At 40.2% G+C, this 13,292-nt stretch overlaps 1 protein-coding gene across 4 annotated transcripts in view; it reads right to left on the bottom strand.

Annotated features, from left to right (window-relative positions):
* ptprub (protein tyrosine phosphatase receptor type Ub) overlaps window positions 1-13,292 on the bottom strand; it is a 222,382-nt gene that overhangs the window by 51,753 nt on the left and 157,337 nt on the right. For all 4 annotated transcript variants that reach the window (XM_028012575.1, XM_028012576.1, XM_028012578.1 and 1 more), the window contains exons 10-13: window positions 12,768-12,969; window positions 7,456-7,558; window positions 7,109-7,376; window positions 115-151 (exon numbers count right to left, since the gene is read on the bottom strand). In XM_028012575.1, the coding sequence (XP_027868376.1) occupies window positions 115-151; window positions 7,109-7,376; window positions 7,456-7,558; window positions 12,768-12,969 (610 nt within the window). The remainder of the gene's footprint in view (window positions 1-114; window positions 152-7,108; window positions 7,377-7,455; window positions 7,559-12,767; window positions 12,970-13,292) is intronic.

Below are 13,292 nucleotides of genomic sequence, written 5' to 3'. Positions count from 1 at the left end.
TTCATGGCTTTTTTACTTTTATAAAATGCTAAGGTACACTGGCTTGCTAAAAGGTAAAAAGAATTAGCGGATGATATGTGTAGATTTAGAGACAAACTGTTTTGAATTAATTACCTTTGCGAGCGATGCGGATGCAGTTAATTCTGGATTCCTGAAATGCAAAGAAAACACAGCCATCAGTGGAGAGGTGTCATTTAGTATTTTACATGAAAAACAAATGATAGAAGAAAGTAGAGCGGCATAAATCACATTGCTGAAGCACAGTATATTACCCTGAGAGTATGACAAAAGATAAAAACTAATTAATTGACATGAATGTGTGTTTCATCCCAAGGCAAGTAAACATAGTAGACAATACTGATCCTGATATGTAGTAAAAGTACAAATGATCAAACAATATTAAAGTAAAATATCTAGAACCTGAGAGCTGTGGTGAAGTGTGTAAAGACGGTTATAGGGTTTTTTTTCACTGAGGGAGAAAAGATGGGAGCTGAAATAAAGAGAGTGTAATTAAAAGGAGGGTTTCAGTCCAGTGCCCCACGATAAAAACGAATTAATTTTATTCAGATTTCATCTGATGACATCTTAGCGTTATGAAAAGGACCTTTGTCAAATAACTCTAATGAGATCCAAGACTGTAATCCAATTCCATCCTGCACCCCCCATGGAGGAGATTTATTATCAAATTAAAATTTACAGATGCCAATTCAGCCACTATGGGACAATTATAGCAATTTGTGCCCATTTGGAAAGAAGCAAAAAAAAGTGATTTTCTTAAACTCCGGTTAAATAGCTTTTTTAAATTGCCATCGCAATTTTAAAAAGCTGATGGTCACTTCAAACATGCTTATAATTCAGTGTTTTAATCTGCACGTCTACAGCCACATGCTACCATGCTGAGAGCCAGAAGTTTACATTGCTGTCAATGTCACTTTCATTTTAAGCTTTGAAATATTGAGTTTGAACTATTTTGTGGTCTGGAAAGATCAAATGATACACCAATTTAATAAACTTTGAAAACAACAATCAATTGTACAAGCTTTATTTTTTCTTACAGATTTTCTGTCATCCACAAAATGATAAATGACAAATAAACTCAGGGTTTTAAAAAAATGTTCAGGTGAGCCTGCTTTATTTATCAACAAACAAAATGATCAACATGAACGAGGAAAATGCTTTTTATGCCTAGATGACTCAATTTGCACCAACCATCAATCAACGGTGGTGGTAGCATCATTCTGAGGGCCTGTTTTACTGGGGTTTACTTTGTAAAGGAAAAATTAACAAATTGCCAAATATTGAGTCAAAACTATGAAGTTTGTAAATGAATGTGGTTTACGTTAATTGTCTTAAGGGCCTTTCAATAAAAGATTTATGAAAGTGAACAGACAATTAAATCTTTATGTATAATTCTGATTCAGTACTGAAAGAATAAATGAAAACTTCTGCACAGTAGGTCTTGTTCACTAAAGATATTTCCATCTTTAAAAAATGGCACAACTGAATAACACACCCAAAATGACATTCTTTGCCATGATGAGTTTAAGAAAATTTTGTATCACATCTGTGTGTACTCTACACAGCTCTTCCATGATAACACATTTTCAGCACAGCAAAACATATGACTTTTTAAAAAGGTTTTTGAAGAGTAGGTGCTGGTTTTTATTGCATGAAATTGCTCAATGTGACTTTGTGATTCACCAGAGAATAATTTATGTAGTTCAAAATGTTAAAATGGCCTCGCTATCTTCCACTTATACTGGCAGTTCTATTTGTGTGAGAATGAATGCACTCCTGCTGAAAATCTTAGGGCCGGAGAAAATGTTAAAAGTGTATGCACTTCACACATCTGAAACATGACCATGTTTTAAGCTGAGCTTCAAAACACAAACAGAAGAAACATGTCTTAATTGATCAAATGACAGGAGCGAAGTTCATAGTCATCTTGATATAAAAGCAATGATGGTGCTAATAAAGGTTTTCATAATTTTGCAATCTTATGATGTGTTTATCTGCTCTTACATCTCCAAAGGACTGCTTTAAAAGGCACATGTAGTGATAAATTATGCTATAGTTTATTTACATTTAAAACCAAACAGAATTGAGCAAAGTACTTTATACATTAAGGTGAAAAGAAAAAATGTTACGCAGAGAATAAGTTAAACATTTCAAGCATGAATAGAACTTCTCAGGCCCAAGAGTTAGTATTTGCATTTAAAATTGTTTAAGCTTCTGTGCCATATTTCAAAATTCCTTAATTTCTACAAATTAATAAGATCTTTTAATTAATAATAATTAATTTTGTTCTTTGAAAGGGCAACACTGAACAGTTGACTTTGAGCTTTCAGTGTTAATTATATAAAACAGTTTTCTTTACAAGAAAAAAAGAACTGAGATTGATTCATCTAATTCCCCTTCCAAAGCAGCTGAGATCAGTCATACATTTAGTTATTACAGGCTTTGGCCAACGAAGATACATACATTGTCAGCTATTTACTGCAGTAAACAAATAAGCTATTGTGATGGATGGAGGCAAATTCAGTAAAATGGGCACCTAAATCAATGCGCAAGAGCTTAGCAGAAGAGTAAACTGCCAAGGTCCAGACTGTCAAACATACATCACATGTCTCTGTGTGCAGTGCCAGTCATGCCAGAGGGGCTGCTGATTCCTGGCAATTCTAAATACAAAACACAAATGCCAGTGCACAACACAGGGCTCTACAGCACACGGTTTGTGTATGTGTGTGTCAGTGGGTAAAGCTGAAAAATAAAAGTTTAAACATTGCAGATTGTGATGGTGTGGCCTACAAAGCAACAGTCTGTTATTGTTGTGAGCGATCAATTGCAGCAATTACACAAGCTTGACGGCTACTATGAGATAATAGTAAGGATGAAGTTCCAAATATTCTGTGTCAAAAGCAACCAATGAAAATACTTACAACACCACTAGTCTTTAAGAGGAGTCACTGCGGTGTTTGGCTTCCATAAAGGTAAACAAAACAACCACGCACACAAATACTGAATTAATGAGTGCAATTAAGGGGCCTGACAATTCATCTTGAATTTTAATGAAAAGGTTAGGACACAAAGACCTGAAGTGATTATTAAATTTTACATGTCAAAACAATGGTAGCGCACTGAACACTGGATTAGAAATCAATTGTAGAAGATTTGCACATTATTTTTTTTATGATGGTTCATTTTTAAATCAGGACCTCTGCTGCAGCAAGCAACTAACTAACTGGTGGAAAACAGAGATGCACTGAAACTGATCAGAAACCTAACTTTTATGATTTGTGAATGCACCATATCTAAGTGCTAACAGGTCTCTTTGGGATAGAAGTTGTTCCTGCAGAAAAGGGCTTAGCTGTTTTCAGTGTAACTTTGGCGCATAGAAAAATATAAAACATTCTGAAAGCAACATGTATTTTCTATGCAAGGAAAATACAAGAAAAGAGGGAAACATGGGGAAATAACAAAGGCTGACTAATATCAGAAAAGCTGATCTGTTTATCTTTTCAAACTTTTGTGTCTCACTTTAAGGGCAAAGGTCAACTTACTTTACAGGAAATCAACACAAAGCTGATAGTTTCAGTCTGATACTGTTTTCTTACAATAACAAACATACCAGTATTAGTTTGAAATGTCTTTTTTTCATATTTTTTGTTTTAAAGTAACAGTAAAATGTCTTTTAACTGCAGAGCAGTAAAATTGTGAATTATATTTCCCACAATTCAAAAATTGACTGATGACAAAATGGATTTTTAAGACTTTTGTATAGCTGCAATAAATAAACTAAAGCTTCAATTTATTTTAAATATATGTTGTAGAAACTCATGAAAATTTTGTGAAATATTACACTTGACAAATAGTCTTGAATAAACACAAAGGTTATAGTCTGTTCTTTAGAGTTGGGTTAATTTTGTTTTAATACAATGCAATTCTGACTATAAGTCTTCATGGCATTACTAGATATTTAGTAGGTGATAGTGCAAATCAGAACTGGCTAAAATCTGTCAACAGACCAACTTTTTTTTAAAGTCTTATTAGTTACTAATTTTATGTCATATAAGAAAATGTATTTTAAAATATACATTGGCCAATGCTTGAGGTGGAGCTTTTTATCCAACAAATTCAAAACTGGAAGTTAGTTTAACCTAGATTTTGTAAGCACAGTGCTAAAATGTGAAAGGCTTGTTACACCTGGAGGATCAGCAGAAAGATCCAAAACAACACCAGTCATTAAGCAATTGCTGGAACATTCCTGGTCCAAACAGACTCCATGAGCCAAACATCACCATCTGGCTTTAATAGAATGTTTCAGAAACACTTGAATGTGACTGCTGTCAGATCACTCTGTGAGGTGAAAAATGATGGCTCTCAAATGTTAATAACACTATTATCAGACAAAAGTACCATGATGCATGATTGGCCGGTTTTACAGTCTAATTACCAGCTTTACATGCTTTCTGAATCCATTTTACTTTGTGAATTTGTCACATTTTTACTACTGCAGGTCATTTTGTTTGCAGGCTTGCTGTGAAATGTCACCATTTATTTCCTTCTATAACTTATAAGACGAGTATACTTTCACTTCCATTAACCCTAAAACTTTGGAATGACTTTCCTTATTGGGAGGGAAATCATAAATTTCGTCTTTTTTATTGAACACACATGTGTGGGCGTGTGCGTGTGTGTTTTGTTCCATACAGAGGATTGCTTCAGACCAGCAACAGCAAGATTTCAGCACTGAATGAAACTGTACGTTGCAGGATTTGAAAGACTGGAGACAATGTTGGCTGTATGATTTGGCACCATGGGTCAAGAATGCTGGCCCCTCGCCAGGCCAAACAAAACATAATCCCATCCGCTGGTAAAGCCAGGCGTCCCCAGTCTAATCCCATGCTTAGCAGGCTAGTTTTGTGAAGTGCTCACACTGCACTCTCCTCCATGTGCTTCTCCACTGAGTTGGAAACAGATGATACTGGAAGGGATGAGCCACCCAGCCCTATTTGTAGGACTTTATATTCTATACTCGGCTCAAAAAGGAAAGGCAAAAATATGGGAACCATCAACAGACAAGACTCAAGTAGCCAAACTGATACAAATAAAAAGTTATTTACTGCATCGTTTCTCTGCTGCAGTCATGGCCAAAGGTTTTGGCAGTGACACATATGTCACTTTACAAATTCAGCTGATTTAGTTGAGACAGTGACAGTTCACACTGTTTTCAGATTGTAGTGGAGGAAGAGGAGAAGTTTCTTAAATAATTACAAAGAGATTTATTATCCCAAACAAAACACCTTATTGTCTATATTTAGACTAAATTATAATCTAAATTTGTTTCACTTTGGCATTATGAGCCCAACTAAACCCATGATGGAGTCGAGCTGAAATCCCCAAATTTAATTAGCAGACTGATTTTTCTACAGGAGTGTTAAATAGGCTTAAAATTGAAAACATCCCAACCTAATTTCAGGGATCAATGTTCTCAAATGATTGGTATCAGGAGTATCTGACAAATCTCCACCTACAGTACCTGTTGTTGCTCTACTGTCTGTGATTTAACAATGACAAAATATTTTTTTGTGTTTGGCTTAGAAAACTTTGCTATGGTTTGCATACAAGATTTTGTTGAACACATGGATTTTCTGTTCAGAATCACACCTACACTTAATCCCCTCACCCCACACTTGATTGCGCCCCTCAGTGTCTCTTGGCACCGCCAACTTTGGTGGAATTTTTCAAAATTTGTCTGGGGTGGGATTGTGCTTTAACATTGGGTTTAGTTCCACTTTAATGAGTTTGACTAGTATCAAGAACATAAAATCGGGAATCAGTTCTGCCAACAGTGACACAAATACAGGATTGCTTCTCATCAATGGGAATGGGCTTCCTCACTATTCTCTCAAAGAAAGTGCCCATGAATAGAGTGTGGGAGTTAAAGAGTGACTTCCTTCAAAATTTCAGACAATCTTTTATGACCACATACCACTGGTAAAGTGGTTTAAAGCTTATTGACATTTTTGACCTGAAACCAGGAAACTTAACCCAGTTCATCTGTAGTTAGTGCTCCTAAAATATACAGGAAGTCCAACAAATTGAAACCTACACCAAGCACTGATGTGTAAGTCACAACGAGCCAGTGTTTGGCACAGACTTTATACAGAAAAGATGAAGCCCTGTAACTTTTTGCAAAAACTATGAGCGAATAAATGTATAAACATGTGAAATGTTTAACTGTTCTTCAGCACAGCATAGAAAGAAACTACAATTTTTAAATATGTTAAGGTGACATAACTCTTTACTGCCTTGCAACAAACACCTTTGTCCATCGCAGTCAAGTTTCATAGACTATTCTTTTTTCTGTCCTCCCCTCCAAGGTGTCTTTTTGTGGGCTCTAGTGTCCCTTATATGAAAGTAGGCTGACAGGAGAGAGGGGAAGACATGTGGTAAATGTCGCCAGGTCCGGGAATCGTACCCGCGACAGCCGCGTCGAGGACTCAAGGCCTCCAAACGTGGGTATCCCCTATGCCCCCACAGCATGCCCATAGACTATTTATTTTAAAACACCAGCTTTCTACCTCTGTTTTTCTGCACCTTAACCCAATTATGTTTAAGTAATTGCCTTACAAAGGTAGGAACTTTTCCTGTGATGAAATTTAGACAGGTAATGTGGCATCCCCCAAGGAACGTCTAGAGTATTTGTCTGCTACAAAACAATGATGCAGGGAAACAGCACTGAATTGGAACTGAAAAGTGGAACTGGACTTTAGGTCATTTCAGCTAGTTTTTTTCTGAATGCACATAATTCCCTTTTCAGAAATGTTTTGTTTCTGAAGAATCGAAAAACAGAGAGATGTAAACATTTGCAGTCTATATTCAGACCAACAATTTCTCTACCAGCACAAATAATAATTTGGGGCATTGTGATCTCAGACAATACCAAGTGCCCGGCAGCTTTAACCACATAATTAGAGCTACAAGAAAACCAGAAACATATTCAAAAAGGCCATTCAATGGAATAGCTTTAAACACTTATGCTTATAGGTAGGTGATCAAATACTGTCAGATCTGTAACATCTCTGGCTGGACTTTCATCACTCACCCCTTTGAAGTTGCTCATTGCCTGGAAATAGACCAGGTAGCTTTTGCGCGGGTCCAGTGGGGTGTTCCAGTAGCCATTGTATGTGTGGTTGTCTCCGACAGTGAAGGCCTCTGGCAGGCTGCTGGGTGGCAGCTCGGCTGTGTAGTAGTGCGGTGTGCCTCGTGCCTGAGCCTCACCATGAGACATGGGCAACGGGAAGCACTCCTGAAGCCCCAACTCCCTCTTCACTTTCTTCACAGTTTCCTCTTCAACCACCACCTGGTATGTGCTGGAAACAGAGTGGATATGAAACTTTAATAGACCATGGTATTAAAAGCAGACGACATGTTCGTTTGAGATGATCTTACCTGACCGGTGCGCCTCTGCCCTGCGCAGGGCGCAGCACCACAGTAATTGTATGATCTGTCTCACTCAGAGGTGATGGCATGTCTCCATAATCAAATGTAGGAGCTGAAAACACACATAGCAGACACATTTAGGGTTTGGGTGTCAAAGACAACACATGCAGTTATTTTTGTCACATTACACAAATCTTAATGTATTGAAGGATTTTATGTGAGAAACCAAGAGAAAATATATAACTGAAAAAAAGTGAAGTGCATGAAAAATGATATGTGGATTTGCCAATTTTGCACTGAAACTTTTTTAAAAATGAACATCATATTTGTATTGAGGAGACTTTGATAATCCATCCATCCATCCATCCATCCATCCATCCATCCATCCATCCATCCATCTTCTTCCGCTTATCCAGGGTCGGGTCGCGGGGGTAGCAGCTTCAGAAGGGAGGCCCAGACTTCCCTCTCCCCGGCCACTTCTTCCAGCTCTTCCGGGGGAATCCCGAGGCGTTCCCAGGCCAGCCGAGAGACATAGTCCCTCCAGCGTGTCCTGGGTCTTCCCCGGGGCCTCCTCCCGGTGGGACGTGCCCGGAACACCTCACCAGGGAGGCGTCCAGGAGGCATCCTGACCAGATGCCCGAGCCACCTCAACTGGCTCCTCTCGATGTGAAGGAGCAGCGGCTCTACTCTGAGTCCCTCCCGGATGACTGAGCTTCTCACCCTATCTCTAAGGGAGAGCCCAGCCACCCTACGGAGAAAACCCATTTCGGCCGCTTGTATCCGCGATCTCGTTCTTTCGGTCATGACCCAAAGCTCATGACCATAGATGAGGGTGGGAACGTAGATCGACCGGTAAATTGAGAGCTTCGCTTTTTGGCTCAGCTCTCTCTTCACCACGACGGACCGGTACAGCGCCCGCTTGACAGCAGACGCTGCGCCAATCCGCCTGTCGATCTCCCGCTCCCTTCTTCCCCCATTCGTGAACAAGATCCCGAGATACTTAAACTCCTCCACTTAGGGCAGGACACCCCCCCTGACCCGGAGAAGGCACTCTACCCTTTTCCGGCTCAAGACCATGGCCTCGGATTTGGAGGCACTGATCCCCATCCCGGCCGCTTCACACTCGGCTGCGAACCGCTCCAGCGAGAGCTGCAGATCACGATCTGATGAAGCCAAAAGGACCACATCGTCTGCGAAAAGCAGAGATGAGATCCTAAGGCCACCAAATCGGATCCCCTCAACACCTTGGCTGCGCCTAGAAATTCTGTCCATAAAAGTGATGAACAGAATCGGTGACAAAGGGCAGCCCTGGCGGAGTCCAACTCTCACCGGAAACGAGCCCGACTTACTGCCGGCAATGCGGACCAGACTCTGACACCGGTCATACAGGGACCTGACAGCCCGTATCAAAGGGCCCGGTACCCCATACTCCCGGAGAACCCCCCACAGGGCTCCCCGAGGGACACGGTCGAACGCCTTCTCCAAGTCCACAAAACACATGTAGACTGGTTGGGCGAACTCCCATGCACCCTCCAGGACCCTGCCGAGGGTGTAGAGCTGGTCCAGTGTTCCACGACCAGGACGAAAACCACACTGCTCTTCCTGAATCCGAGGTTCGACTATCCGACGGACCCTCCTCTCCAGGACCCCTGAATAGACCTTGCCAGGGAGGCTTAAGAGTGTGACCCCTCTATAATTGGAGCACACCCTCCGGTCCCCCTTTTTGAACAGGGGGACCACCACCCCAGTCTGCCAATCCAGGGGAACTGCCCCCGATGTCCATGCGATATTGCAGAGTCGCGTCAACCAACACAACCCTACAACATCCAGAGCCTTAAGGAACTCCGGGCGGATCTCATCCACCCCCGGGGCCTTGCCACCGAGGAGCTTTTTAACCACCTCGGCGACCTCGCCCCCAGAGATTGGAGAGCCCAACCCAGACTTTGATAATCCCAAATTAAAGTAAATGCAGCAAAGGTCCTTCAAAAGTCAAAATAAACATAGTCAACATGTGTGATTTAATCTCAGTTTAAATGCAGGTGTTCTGTTAAGGTCTCAGAAATTTGTTAAGAGTATTTTCAAGAACAAGAAGCACAATACAGACACAAAGACATGGCATTATTAGAACTGTGGAGACGTTTAAAAAGGTTTGAGGTCTCAAAATAGCTCTGAACATCCCACATTACACTGTTTTATCTGCCACCTGAAAAGTATGGCAAAATTACAAAAGTACCAAGACATGGCTAAACCAACAGGCCGGGCAAGGAGAATATTAATATGAGGAGCAGCCAAGAGGCCCATGGTTACTTTGGAAGCAGCTGCAGAGATTCACAGCTCAGATGAGAGAATCTGCAGACAGGAGCCAGGAGCACCATTAGTCTTGCTATCCAAAAATCTGCTCTCCATGGAAGGGTTGTAATACGGGAACCATTGTAAAAGGAAAGCTATAATGTGCTCCGTTTGCTGCATATATTTAGGAGACACAGCAAACGTGTGTAGGAAGTTGGTCTGATCAGACAAGAATATAAGTAGGTAAACACTATGCCTAGCAGAAAACTAACACTATACATCATCCTGAACCTTTCCTCCAATAAAATATGATGGTGGTGACACCATGTTGTTCGTGTGTTTTTCTTTAGCAGGGACAAGGAAACTGGTTAGAGTTGACAGGAAAATTGACTTAACTAATTACAGGGGAATCCTGTAACCAAGGCAGATGACTTGAGACCGGGGCAGATGGTTACCTTAAAGCAGGACAACCTCCCTAAAAATGTTGTCTGCGCTACAATGAAATGGTTTGGATCAAAGTAAATTTTCTGTATTAGATTGGCCAAGGCAAAGACTTGACTAACCTATTTTACAAATAAGAATAGGCAAAAAAAATACTCTCTAGATTCGTAAAAGTGCAACTATGACTGCAGCAAAAGATAGCTCTATAATTATTTATTTTTGGGGGCTGAATACATTTCAAGATTTATCCTCAGAAGAATTGAAAATCCTGTGACTTTTCTCCCCATTTATAATTATTCATTATTTTGTGTCGACTTATCACACAAAATCCCATTTAAATACATTTAAGATTGAGGTATGTGACAAAATGTAAGAAAATGACAGGGGTATGAATACTATTGCAAGGCACCATAGAAGCAAATAAACTTGCCTTCACATTGCTCATTAAGGCAGTACTAATTCAACTGCACCTTCGATGTTTCACAATAACGACAATGATTTAGATTAGTAGTAACAGAATGCCTACTCCTTTTTAGCATGGAGACACAACATTTATATAACACCAAACACCCACAATCTCATTTCAAGCACGATACTCGAATTCCCCTTCCAGTTGTCTTGGACACAGCGCCAATTAAAAATCACAGGAGTGAGGCTAAATTGAATGGCTTTCTCATTTGAAGGGATTTGGCTAAAGTCGCGCTCCTCCCCAGAGATGTTGTGGCACATTTCTCTTTAATATCAGCAGTCAATTAGTAAGGGGGAAGCAGAGCAAACTATTCATGAGGCATAGATAATTATCGAATTAAAAGGCAGTTTGCCTCTACTGCAGCAGAATAGAGCTGACATCAATTACGGGCGGCGGCTTTAAAGAAAACCGGGTGTGTGTTTGTTGATGCTAAGGGAGCATAGCAGTAAAAAACAGTTTGAAGCCTGCTGCCAGGTCCAGTCTGTCTGAAGAATATTAGTGCATCAGCCACAGCGATGCACACCGCTGAATGTATAAGTGTGCTGGCCAATGAGGAAATGTGTGCAGTCAGGTATTGTGAGGTGGGTGTTGTTTAAAGATGCTGACAGTAGTGGCTGCTGAAGGTGTTCAGTGTTTGCTAGCTGTCAGCGCAGATTTAGGAGACGCTCAGTGTAAGTGAATGTTCTGCACTGTGGGCCGCTGAAGCAGGAAGATGATGATCTGCAAAGACTTTTGAAGTCTATCCGTGGTCTGGATTGGTGCCAGAAGTCTCTCTCATAAGCATCCAACAGGCCAGAATGGCGGGTTTAATCTATAACACACAACCTGAACCTACCTGTGAAGAGATATGGGCTAAAAAAAGAAAGGGAGGGTAAAACAGCGGGACTGCGGTGAGCTCCTCTGAGATGCAATCCCACTCTTTAGCTAGTGAGAATGCATCATCAAAAGGAAACAGCAATAGAAAGGTTGAAATCCTACCACTAGTAATGGGCTCAGAGACTCCTGGAAGTGACATTCAGGTCTCATGAATGTACTGCATTTTTCTTCATATGCTGCACACAACATGCTTCCCTCTGAGGAGATTCTCTGCCTTCTACGTGTTAATTTATATCCTGTGGACTGTGAGCTGACAGCATCCCGCAAGTTTGGAGAAGTGATGAAATATGGCTCCTCCACTGTGGGAGCAGTAGTTTTACCTCAGTGAAGGAGAAACACAGAGGTCGAAAGAGACCAATCCCAAAATCCTTATATGATGGCTAAGAAAGTTGTGAAGTATATAAAGGCGACAAGATGGATGTTGTTGAAGCCAATAAAAAAAGTGTTTTATTGTGTACTGTCGATGACCTATCTAGTGAAACAAGACTGATGCAAACACCAATAATTTAAATAGGGCTCCAATCTAAGGGATAAATTTAAAAAGCAGTGCTTTTTAAATTTTTACAACCATTTTTCTCCTGACATGTTTTCTTTCTGGATTCACAAAGCATTTCTCACTAATGCATGCACAAGCAGTCCCACCCGTGAAATCTAGGAGATGTGAGCAATTTGCACCTGTTTCCTTCCACGTTGCAGTTGTCTCTTCAGAAATGATACAGAAAAATATTTTACCTGTTGTTTTTCATAATAACTTTCCTGGGGTCATTGATGTTTCTTTGCTTTATTTCATTTCTTTAATTAACTAACAATACCAATTTGCGTACCTTCAACCTTTCTTGTGCTCTTCTTTTCTGGTTTTGAAACACTTAAAAATTGTATTTAATTTTTTTCAGGTAGGTAAGGACATTTTTTTCATGTAATGTAAATATAGTAATTTTCACAGGAGGGAAAATATGAAAGAGAGACTTTAACTGCTACTGCTCCATTCACTTAAAATGTAAGCATTTTAAATGAATGGATAGCGAAATATGACGAGAACTGAAGTTAACCATGGCATTCAAATAAAAAAATGAAGACATGTTTATTGCAAAAACTGATTGTAAAAAGTCCTTAAGTCCACAGCTTAAAATCAATTTATTTTTCAGTTTTCGTCAACAGCGCAAGAAACCAACAAGGTGAAACGTTCTACATTTTCTCATATCTTGCATGTTATCAAACAGGGAACTGGTGAAATTGGTGTTTGTACCTGAGATGTTGGTGGTGATTTCAGTGAGGGCAGTCTGGCCAAAGCCCTTTGCTGTACGTGCTCGAACAGAGATCAGGTAAGTCGTTCCAGGGTGGAGGTTGGAGAACATATGGTACGTCTCATTCTTGAGCTTAGACACGGTTCTTCTGGGTCCTGGGACGTTTATGCCTGGATCAGACGACTCAATGCTCTGGTAGCTGATCTGTTGGCAGGTGAGAAAACACAAGATGATTTCATTTAATGGGATAAGAGCAAGTCACCTTGGCCCTGATTCTGAGCTGTGTTTGCAGACTTTTACAGATTTCATATAAGACTATTAACTCACCCCTTGAAAGGCTCTATAGAAGTTACTCACTATGACTCACTCAATTAAGAAATAAATTAACTTCTTAAATGGTTGTGCTGATTAGGGCGGTTCAGTTTATAATTTCACATGAATAGGACCTAATTGACATTGCCACTGTTAGGTTGCATGGGTTTAAGCAATGTGGGATTTTATTTATTTATTTTTTTTTAAAAACTAAT

The sequence above is a fragment of the Xiphophorus couchianus genome, chromosome 3 (assembly GCF_001444195.1).
Source record: "Xiphophorus couchianus chromosome 3, X_couchianus-1.0, whole genome shotgun sequence".
NCBI classification, from domain to species: Eukaryota; Metazoa; Chordata; class Actinopteri; order Cyprinodontiformes; family Poeciliidae; genus Xiphophorus; species Xiphophorus couchianus.
The sequence above is the reverse complement of the archived record's forward strand: the minus strand, read 5'-3'. Positions and strand labels throughout refer to the sequence as shown.